The 10,584-nt window shown below is 57.7% G+C and overlaps 1 protein-coding gene across 3 annotated transcripts; it reads left to right on the top strand.

Moving 5' to 3' along the window:
- Positions 1 to 1,059: 1,059 nt before the first annotated feature.
- GLYCTK (glycerate kinase) lies at positions 1,060 to 6,965 on the top strand. Of its 3 annotated transcripts, XM_070390698.1 has the most exons (6): positions 1,060 to 1,384; positions 3,164 to 3,277; positions 3,829 to 4,244; positions 4,470 to 4,621; positions 5,211 to 5,386; positions 5,729 to 6,965. In XM_070390698.1, exons 3-6 carry the CDS (start codon positions 3,868 to 3,870, stop codon positions 6,596 to 6,598), a joined length of 1,575 nt encoding a protein of 524 aa, XP_070246799.1. In that variant the 5' UTR covers positions 1,060 to 1,384; positions 3,164 to 3,277; positions 3,829 to 3,867; the 3' UTR covers positions 6,599 to 6,965. The 3 variants fall into 3 exon arrangements, with proteins under 3 accessions (XP_070246799.1, XP_070246800.1, XP_070246798.1); XM_070390699.1 differs by lacking the exon at positions 1,060 to 1,384 and having other exon boundaries at positions 3,149 to 3,277; XM_070390697.1 differs by lacking the exons at positions 1,060 to 1,384; positions 3,164 to 3,277 and having other exon boundaries at positions 3,509 to 4,244.
- The last annotated feature ends 3,619 nt before the right edge of the window (positions 6,966 to 10,584 follow it).

Raw genomic sequence — 10,584 nt, forward strand, 5'->3', positions numbered from 1 at the left:
TTAAGTTTTTCCAATCTCCCCAAATCTAAAGAAGGAAGATCCGGGGATGTAAAGTACAGTGTAGGGAATAGAGTCAATAACATTGTAATAACTACGAATGGTGCCAGGTGGGCACTGGAAACATGGGGGTGGAGGGAGAGAACACTGTGTAAAGTATATGATTATCTAACCACTATGCGGTACACCTGAAACTAATACAAAATAATACTGAATGTAAACTGTACTAAGTGAGAGAGAAAAAATAATAAAGAAGGCAACTCCTCCTGAAGGTGCCTGTGCTTGGATGATGGGGTGGAGAAGCATTTAGGAGCGGTTGATAGGGAATAAAAGGTCCTCTAGCATAAAGGCAAAGAAAAATCCAGGGAGACAGCTAGGAAGCGGGGAGGAGTTTATGACAAAAGCAGAGCATGGTTTGGAGACCTATGGAGAGAGGTGGCAGCTGCTAGAGAACGGGTGTGAAAAATCTGTTTTAAGATGGTTGGGAAGTCTGTTCTGTGATTTGTCATGTAGCGCTCCCCCACATCTCCCCAAGAAAACGTAGTAAAAATAGTGTACCCTCCTGCCCTAACCGGTTTGGCTCAGTGGATAGAGCGTCAGCCTGCGGACTCAAGGGTCCCAGGTTCGATTCCGGTCAAGGGCATGCACCTTGGTTTCGGGCACATCCCCAGTAGGGGGTGTGCAAGAGGCAGCTGATTGATGTTTCTAACTATCTCTCTCCCTTCCTCTCTGTAAAAAAATCAATAAAATATAAACTAGAACCTTTATTTAAAAAAAAAAAATAGTACACCCTCCTGAGCACAGGGTGAGAGCAGGGACAGGGAGAGGCCCAGGGTCACTTGTGTTTACAGGCCCCCTGTGTGCTCGAGGGTCTCGGAACGGAACTCTCTTGCTGAGTCAGAGCTGTTATTTGGTTGCCAAGGGGAAGGGGAGGCGGGGGAGACGCCAATCAATTACTTGGGACCCCAGCGGTGGGAGGGCGGCGAGGATGACACAACCTGGCTCCGGAGCGGTGGGTTGTGGGTAAGGAGTGATTCTGGGATTCTGGGCCCGTTTGCTCAGAACAGTGCCTGGCACCTAACAGGAGCTTGGGAAGTATTTGCTGACTGATTGCTCCGAACAGGAAAAATGAGGGGACGGTCACAGCATCCAGTGGGGCGGCAATTACGACCCCCATGGCAGAGATGAAACCGAGGCGCCAAGTGACTCCATCCACGCTCCTCCGCGGCCTGAGCGGAGCCAAAGCCCTAGGCCTCACTCCGGGTCCCCCCGCGCTCCTTCCAGCACCATTCACACCTGACACCCACCCCGCACTTCCGGATTCCGCTCCGCCCACCAGAGAGTCCTTCCGGCCTCCAGCGCTGGGAGCCGCAGCCGGGAACCGGGGGTAAGTCTGCGCCGCGAAACATGCGGAAGCAGTCCTTGGGCCGGGCCACAGCGGGCCCCGGCGGCAGCGGGCTCCTATTTCTCGGGTTACCACCCAATATTACGCCGCAGCCGTTTCCCTCGCTAAGTCCCGCGGCGTCGGCCCAGGTGACGTCACTTCCGGGACCTGTGCCAGCAGCAGGCGACGGCCGGAAGTGGCTCTAGCCCCATCTGGAGGCGGGGAGGAGTCACGGCGGATGTTCTCGGAATCTCCAGGTTTAGCGCTGTAGTGCCTGGGAGTTTGAGAGGAGTTGTCCTGATCAGAGTTGCTGGGTTTAGAAATAAAAATACAGGAAGTCTGTTTAAATTTGAATCTCAGATAAACAACAAGTAATATTTCAGTATAGGTATGTCCCAAATATTCTAGGGGATATCCCTATATTAAAGCAATTCCTAATCCCTAGGTTGTACACCTGAAACGAATATGACATTGTTAATTGTTTGTTAAGAAAAAAATTCCTCATTTGTGTGAAATTCAAATTTGACTGGACGCCCTGTATTTTCTCTGGCAACCTTCACCTTGAATGCCCTCCTGCCCTGGGTTCTGCTATCCAGTAGCAAGGCAGGGATCTGCTAGGCCTGTGCCCATTTGGGAAATAAGTACAAAGTTCACCCAGCTTTTGAATAAGTACAAAGTTCACCCAGCTTTTGCTAGATGCTAAGATACTTTTAACTCCAAGCCTGATGGGGGTCAGCCCCAGGAGCCCCCTGGAAAAAGCTGGGCCCATTTTCAGAGTCCGCATGGTGGTGCTCTCTGTTCCCTTTTACAACTGGGGGTGGACAGAATTGGTCTCTTACAGGAAAGTGGAAAACCAGTAGGCTGAGAGGGCTAGACGTTGCCAGGTTTTTTGAGTGGGGGATAAATCGGTGTTTGATGTCCAGGTTTTGTGTGTTAACAGTGGACAGCTTCAGAGAGCCCAGGGATTTCAAGGGGAAAGCATTAGTCTTAATCTTATCCCACTTCTCATTTAAAAAAAAAAAAAAAATATATATATATATATATATATATTGATTTCAAAGAGGAAGGGAGAGGGAAAGAGAGATAGAAACATCAATGATGAGAGAGAATCATTGATTGGCTGCCTCCTGCAGGTCCCCTACTGGGGATCAAGCCCACAACCTAGGCATGTGCCCTTGACCAGAATCGAACCTGGGACCCTTCAGTCTGCAGGCTGGCGCTCTATCCACTGAGCCAAACCAGCCAGGGCTCCCACTGGTTACCGAAGTCTGCTCATTTTGCAGACGAGGCCAGTGAGAGAAATGGAGCTTTCCTAGCCAGTCAGAAAGCCCATGGTAGAGCTGGAGCCTGGTTCCCAGCCGCCTTCCCCTGCTCTACCCACACACTGCTGCAGTCAACTGGCAGCATTTATGATGGGCATTTATGAAAGCAGATGCCTTTTTAGAGATAAGCTCTTTGGGTTTTGTTTTTTTATTGTCCCTAAACTCCTCAACAGCCTCCTGACCTTCACCTCAAGGCTTCTTTAGCATTTTCCCTGCCCCGTGGGGAAAATGATTATTTGGGCTCAGCTGTGGGAGCCTGGTCTTTCGCTGCCATAGCCACTTGGCTCTCACCCCTGTGGGTGGTGTGACCCAAGGCTTGTTTTGTTCTGTGGGAGCCAAAAGGCGTGCTTTTAGCAGGGGTGGGTCCGGCCAGCCATGTAGGTGGAAGGGCATCTTTTTCTGTCCGGCAGATTGGGTCCCCTGGTACATCGCCTCATGTGGGATCTGGGGTTTCTTTGAGGTTCCACCATGAGCAAGACTTTGCTGCCACTTCTGATTTGAACCTGAACCTCTGGTTGTACCTGCCTGTGAGTGCTGGGACTCTGCAGACTGTATGCCTTGATGTTCAGGACCTGTGAGTGCCCTGGCAAGCCTGCAGCCGCCCCACACAGACCCATAAGTTAATGAATAGGAGCAGGCGGGAGGTCAGCGGGCTTGAGTCAGCTGGTGGGACAGCCAGCAGCCTCCTGGCACCAGAAGTGGTGAAGAGGCAAGGAAGCAGTGCCAGAAAGGGGCGTTGCACCTGGGTGAGGGCTCAGAGTGAAGGGGTGGACAAGGGGCGGGGCGGGAACCCACTGATAGGAATTGCTCAGTCCGTGAATGATTAACTCTCAGCCAAAGTGGGTGACCCAGGAGGAGGGCTCAGCTAACAGGACCTTTGGACTCCAGGCAGAGCGTTCAGAGGACCGCTGTGTGGCCGGCAGAAGAGGAGGACATGGCTGGGTGGCAGGCCTGGGCTCCAAGGACTGGAGTGAGATCCGTCAGCTGGGAGCCTCGGGAAGTCTCCTGGGACTGGCAGATGGTCCATTCTTGCAGCAGCAGCTGTGGGGTCCACTATCCCTGAGCCCTCAGGGGCTCCCTTCTCTAACCTTGCAACTGCCTCATTAGTGTTTTCTTCCCCTCCAGGCGGCTATGGGTGCCAGGTGGAGCTGAAAGCAGTGGGGCATGGCTGTAGCCCTGCAGGTCTTGCCCCGCTTGGCCCGAGCCCCATTACGCCCACTCCTCTGGGGGGGCCCAGGGGCACGGCTGGCCAGTGGCATGGCCTTGGCAGAGCAGGCTCGGATGCTGTTTGAGAACACTATTGGTGCCGTGCTGCCAGGCCCCATGATGCACCGGGCACTGTCCTTGGACCCCAGCAGCGGGCAGCTGAAGGTGCGGGATCGGAGCTTTCAGCTGCGGCAAAACCTCTACCTGGTGGGCTTCGGCAAGGCTGTGCTGGGCATGGCAGCTGCAGCCGAGGAGCTACTGGGCCAGCATCTGGTGCAGGGAGTGATCAGCGTTCCCAAGGGGATCCGGGCTGCCGTGGAGTGCAGTGGCAAGCAGTAAGGAGCTCTGGGGGGCTGCCCCCTACTGTCCATCTGGAGGGGAATCTGGGCCCAGACTCAGGCTGGATCGGGGCCTCCCTTCCTCACCAGCTTCCCTTTTCTACCGGGTCTGGCCTGGTTCCAGGATGGGTATTAGCAGGCATCATGGTATGAACAGCTGGGAAATTATCGGGAGGAGAGGAGCCCGCCCCATCTCTCACTCTCTGTTCTTTCTCCCCTGAGGGAGATGCTACTGAAGCCACACAGCCGTGTCCAGGTTTTTGAGGGTGCAGAGGACAACCTGCCGGACCGTGATTCGCTGCGGGCTGCGTTAGCCATCCGGCAGCTGGCCGAAGAGCTGACAGCTGACGACCTGCTGCTCGTGCTCATCTCAGGTGTGGGTGCCAGATTGCTCGGGAAAGTTGGGTGGGGCAATATCAGGTCTTCAAGAAACCATTGGTCTGAGCCCCCAGGGACACAAACCAGGTAAGGCAGTGAGGAACCTGGATGCCTGACTTCTAGACAGCCCTGGGCGAGTTGTCTGGCCTCCCCTGAGCTGTGGGGTCCTCCCCTAGATTCCCATTGGCAGATCATGAGGGCACACAGGGAGCACCTACCTCAGAGTCTTACAAGGGAAATGTCACTGCTGTTATTGCTGTCTGTACCAATGTCACCTGGGGCTGCAGCCCCTATGGAGCCCTCTCCTTGGTTCTCCCCCCCCCCCCATATCTGCCGCCTATTTCAAGGTCTTAAGGAATAGTTCTTCCAGTGCCTGCTGGGACCTGGGGTACCCCAAGGCAGAGCACAACCTCAGGTGCCCAGGGTGTGGTGACTGCACACATTCACTGCATGTCCATATGGGGCACCCTGACTCTACCTTTCAGGCCTCATCCCTTCCCTAATGTGTTCACTGCCCACCTGCATCCCTGGGGGAGGACATTTCCTTGCTGTCCCCTCTGCTTGAAGTCCTCCGTGTCTCTGCAGGTGGGGGCTCGGCCCTGCTGCCCGCCCCCATCCCACCCGTCACACTGGAGGAGAAGCAGACACTCACCAAGCTGCTGGCGGCCCGAGGAGCCACAATCCAGGAGCTGAACACGATCCGGAAGGCCCTGTCCCAGCTCAAGGGTGGGGGGCTCGCTCGGGCTGCCTACCCTGCCCAGGTGTGTGCGTCACTTCTTACCCAGGCAGCTCTGGGTTTGTGGAATCAGGCCCACGTGTGCCCAGCAGATGAAAGCCTAAAACAGCTTACAGGTTGGCAGGGACCTGGTGTGGAGTTCACAGGGCCATCAAAGAGGGACCTCAGAGGGCGAGGTTGAGTCCCCATGGCCAGGTGTTCTGCAAACCCACTTGAGAGGGGTTAGAAACGGGCCAGGAAGTGCAGCAGGCGGTGGAAGGTGTACGGTTACATGGGAAGTGGGGTGGTCGGGAGGTACAGTTTGTCCTCATAGTTCTGGGGTGAGGACCAGGCGGGACTCAGCTTTGCATCTTCAACCTCTTCCCAGGTGGTCAGCCTGATTCTGTCGGACGTGGTGGGAGACCCCGTGGAGGTGATCGCCAGCGGCCCCACCGTGGCCAGCATCCACAATGTGCAAGATTGCCTGCACATCCTTAATCACTATGGCCTCCGTGCTGCCCTGCCACGTTCGGTGAAAACTGTGCTGGCCCGGGCCGACTCGGACCCTCACGGGCCACACACATGTGGCCACGTCCTCAATGTGATCATTGGCTCCAACGCACTGGCACTGGCTGAGGCCCGGCGGCAGGCGGAGGCGCTGGGATACCGGGCCGTGGTGCTGAGCGCAGCCATGCAGGGCGACGTGAAAAGTGTGGCCACGTTTTACGGGCTGCTGGCCCGAGTGGCAGGAGCCCACCTCACTCCGCCCGGTGGTGCCGGAGTCTCTGTGGAGGAGGAGGAACAGCTCCATGAGCAGGCGGCGGCGCTCCAGCTCCCGGACCTGCAGCTGAAGGAGGCCCTGGAGGTCGTGAAGGGGGCTCGGGGCCCCATCTGCCTGCTGGCTGGTGGGGAGCCCACCGTGCAGTTGCAGGGCTCGGGCAAGGGTGGCCGGAACCAGGAACTGGCCCTGCGTGTCGCAGCGGAGCTGGGACAGCGGCCGCTGGGGCCCGTCGACGTGCTGTTTCTGAGTGGCGGCACCGATGGGAGGGACGGACCCACAGAGGCAGCCGGGGCCTGGGTTATGCCTGAGCTCGCCAGCCAGGCCACCGCTGAGGGCCTGGATGTGGCCACCTTCCTAGCCCACAATGACACACATACCTTCTTCCATCGCTTCCAGGGCGGGGCCCACCTGCTGTACACAGGGCTGACGGGCACCAACGTCATGGACGTCCACTTCCTATTCCTGCGGCCGCGGTGATGACATAAGTCATGATCTGGGAGTCCAGAGAAGGCCTACAGGGCAGCTTCTGGGCAGACCAGGGTCGGTCCCCAGGGCCTCCCCAGGCCTTAGGGCCCCTCCTCGCCTTGGCCCCGGCTGCATGGTTGGCCTTTACACTTCCCACCCAGGGCCTCTGCTTCATGTCCATTCCCCCAACCAGAATGGCACGATGGCGGCTCTCTTCCGCCCCTAATTTCAGCCCCGGCAGCAGAACCCCTGAGGCCAAGACAAGCCTCTTGGCCCGTTCGCTGTTCCCTGTATTCCCTAAGCAGCCCCACTGCTGAGCTCCTGAGCCTGTTTCTCTGGGGCGGAACAAGAAGGACTGAAAATAAAAAGGACCACTCGATGGGGTCTCAGTGCATCTTCCCTCAGAGCAGGGGCTCACAGGGGGCCGCTGGGGAGGGAGTGGGTCGGGCTGCAGCCACCCCACCAGGACCCGGTGGGAGTTCCCACACAACACACTCAGCACTTGTTTCACCAACAGGAGCCTGGGAGGGTGGAGCTTGGCTCCCAACATGCTCAATGAGGGTGAGCAGAGACCCCAGGGAGACAGGCCTAAGGACTGCCATCTGTGGGGTCCCAGAGGGACTGGCCACCCATCCAACAGTGACTTCCCCAGTGGCATCCCTGCCCGGTCCCCAGGCTCTGCCGTATGCCCCACTGGGTGCCTACTTACTACCTCCCACCAGGTCTCCTTCCCGCTTTGGACAGCCCTTAGCCACAGACCACACCTTCTTTGGTTGAGCAGCCCTCTAGGAGCCGCCCCAGCCACACAGGACACTGGGCCTTGTTCCCTGTGGCAGCCTTTTTCTCAGGCTGAATACCCCCAGTTCCTTCAGCCACTCCTATGGGGACACAGCCTTGTTATGGGGGTCAGCCTTGGATGGTGGGTCAGAGCAGTGATGGGGTCCAACAGTCCCTCCGCCAGTGGGGAGGAAAGCAACAGAGGAGGGTCCCTTGGCCAGGCCAGCTGCCTGTGCTGCGGGAAGGTGGGCCGCTGTCCCGGCTCTCCTTGGGCCCCCTCGCTCAGCATCCACGCCCAACGCTGGCCGCCCCCGCCGTGCGCCACGGCTCCAATCCCTATATGAGTGAGCAGTAGAATCACATAGGAATAAAAAGCCATAGAGAACAGCGAGGCCTGGGCTGCTGCTGCTGGCCCCTCTGCCACCCCAGCCACCCCTCCTTTCTGAAGGTGTGAGGGGCTCTGGCCAGAGCTGGCCTGCCCTCCCCCTGGGAACAGCCTTCCTCCCCACTGGAGCTCTGGACAGCCCAGCTGGCGACGGTTCATGACCCGGGACAGCACACGGGCAGGCCGGGGATTGAGAGGGAGGTGAGCAAGGAGAGTGGGGCTCTGGGGCACGGAGGTTTGGGGAAGAGGAGAGTTTGCACCACTCGATGCGGAGGCACCAGCTCCTCCTGCCCTGCGCGGAGTTTCTGCTGATGGGGGGGCGGGGGGTCATAGTCTTAGGGGATATCGTCCCCACGTGACTGCCCGTGTGCTGGCTCTCCTCTGGCAACCTCTACCCATGGCCTGACCCTGCTTCAACCCTTGCTCTCGGGACCATGAGTCTTAGCGCCGGGTGTCCAGTTCCAGGCGAGAGCAGGAGAGGGCTGGCCGGTGGCGGAGGACCTGTCCGCCACGTCCCCAAAGTGTGCATGTGTGTGCACGTTCGTGTTGGCATGCCGAGAGGGGGATGCATGTTTGTATTCATAGATACTCAGCACAAGAGATGCTGCTGCATGCCCATGGCTGCTGACACACCTGCTGAGGGGTTGGGTGGGAATGGGGCCTTGCCAGCGGCTCCCCGGTGCCACCTCGGCCCCTGCTCTGTGTCTGTGGGGACTGGAAGGCCAGGGGCTGGATCGAGCCTCACCCATTAGGTCTGCTCATTTGGTATCCCCAAGATACAAGAGCATATATTTGGCCTCAATCTAGATGAAAATGAGATGAACCCAGCATGGTGAGTGTTCATAGGACTTATTATCTGCTCCATAAATGCCAAGTATGGTCCTAATCGTTGCTCCTATCTCGTGGCTCTTGGCTTCTGTCTTTCCTGGCTCAGATTCCTGCTGCCCTTGCACCCACCGCATCTCCAGTCCCGGACTCTGCCTGGCCCGGCTGGAGCTCCTGGGGGGTGCCTGGCACCTTCGACTGCTGCTCCCACAGGCCCTTCCATTCTCTGAAATTGCCGTGGACTGACAGCAGCTCGACAGTGAGCCTGGGTAGCCTGTAGGTGTCGGCTAATCCAAATTCCTTTGCTTTATAGCTGGGAAAACAGAATGGGAAGTTGGCCTGTCTGGGGCTACACAGCAAGTCTTGACACAGAACCAGAATCGGAACCTGGTTGGGGCCTGGTTGACCATGTTCTGCCCACCCTCGGGCTCAGAGACCCTGGGGTCCAGTGAGGGCTGAGCCAAAGCCGGGGACCCACTTCTGCCTCCCTGCTGCCCCTCAAGGACTTGAGGATGGTGACAGGACCACACTTGGTGTCTCTAGGGATCCATAAGCCAGATTTGTTAGACCCTTCTTGGCTCAGATTTCCCAACTCCGTGTGTGTGTGATCTGGTAGGAAACTACACACAGTTGGGTGGTGGGCTTTTATACAAAGGTGCGTGTCTGCATATGAACGGCCCAGCCTGGGAGAGAGCCCTCATGTCCCAGAAAAATAGGCAGGGCAGCCTGATCCCTCTGGGTCTGGATCATGTGAAGGACGTGATGAAGCCCAGACCAGGGTGTGGGCACGTGTGTATCCAGTTGAACCCAGCACCAGTCATTGAGCTGGCCTCTGAGCTGTGCTCGGCTCCATCCCAGGGTAGGGACACCCTGTTTGGTGTAGTTGGAATGTTGGGGATAAGATTAAGCAAGATGGGCCAGGAGGCCACAAAGGTTGGCACAGGCCAATTGGCAAAGGGGTTGGACTTCACATTGACAGTGGGAACCAGGCTCGGGAGGATGTTCGACAAGGCATCACGCCAGGAGGCGTTTTAGGAGTTTGCTACCAAGGCCTCCTTGTGCAGGGCTGGGGGATAGGGCATGCAAGGGTAGAAGAGGTGTCGCAGTTGGGAAAGAGGTGCGTCTCCAGCTCAGGAACCCCTCCCACCTCCCCTCTGCCTGCCCCTCTGCCTCTGTCCCAGCAGCCCTCAGCCAGCCTAGGCAGCCCCTTCAATGCCCACTTTGGAAGCAAGGCTGGGAGCTCTGGCTCAAACCACCCTCCCCTCTCAGAGTAACCTAGCCCCTCTGTCCCTGGCAATGCCATTAGGGTCTTGAGGATTTAGGGGGCAGAGAGGCTGGGCCACGGATGGACACTTTGTCAGCCTCGCTACCCTGTTCTCATCTAGGCACTCACCAGGGTGTCAGTTAAAAGTCCCAGGTCCTTATCCTGGCCTTAGTTTTCTCCTCTGACTGGGGGCAGCATCCTTGTCCTGCTCACCCCTCTGAGGAGGTGTCAGGCCAGATGGATCTGGGTAAGAAATCTGTGCCAGGTGGGGGCTCAGAGAGGGATGAAAAGAAGGGAGAGGTGCTGACCTCTTCCAAGAAGCTGGGAGCTGTCAGCTGAGGGAAACCACCTGGGTCCAGAGGGCCTAGGGCTATTGACTAAGGCCGTGCAAGTGCCTACTGCCCTCCAGTCCTGGACTGGCACTAGCAGGGGCTGGTATTTGAGGCTTTAATGGCTGCTGGGGCGCACGGTGCCCTGGGAGGTCACGGAGCCAAGAGGAGAGGGTCAGCTGGAACTAGAGTAAGTTGGCCCAGCCTGGGACAGAGCCCTCATGTCCCAGAAAAATAGGCAGGGCAGCCTGATCCCTCTGGGTCTGGATCATGTGAAGGGCGGGATGAGGCCCAGACCAGGGTGGGGAGACCTCACTTGGCCCCAGGCCAGGAATCTTTGGATCAGCCCCTCCCTGGTAACCACTGGGGCTGTTCCTAAGGCTCTGCTCCCCCACTTTCCCTGGCTCAGGCTGCCCCG

This window comes from Myotis yumanensis, unplaced genomic scaffold (assembly GCF_028538775.1).
Source record: "Myotis yumanensis isolate MYYU_CA2020_CCGP unplaced genomic scaffold, mMyoYum1.0.hap1 SCAF_14, whole genome shotgun sequence".
Lineage (NCBI taxonomy): Eukaryota > Metazoa > Chordata > Mammalia > Chiroptera > Vespertilionidae > Myotis > Myotis yumanensis.

Coding starts and splice junctions, on each gene's coding strand:
- GLYCTK (XM_070390698.1), top strand. CDS start 3,868: ATGGCTGTAGCCCTGCAGGTCTTGCCCCGCTTGGCCCGAGCCCCATTA. Junction 4,622..5,210: donor GCTGCTCGTGCTCATCTCAG/GTGTGGGTGCCA, acceptor GTGTCTCTGCAG/GTGGGGGCTCGGCCCTGCTG. Junction 5,387..5,728: donor GGGCTGCCTACCCTGCCCAG/GTGTGTGCGTCA, acceptor ACCTCTTCCCAG/GTGGTCAGCCTGATTCTGTC.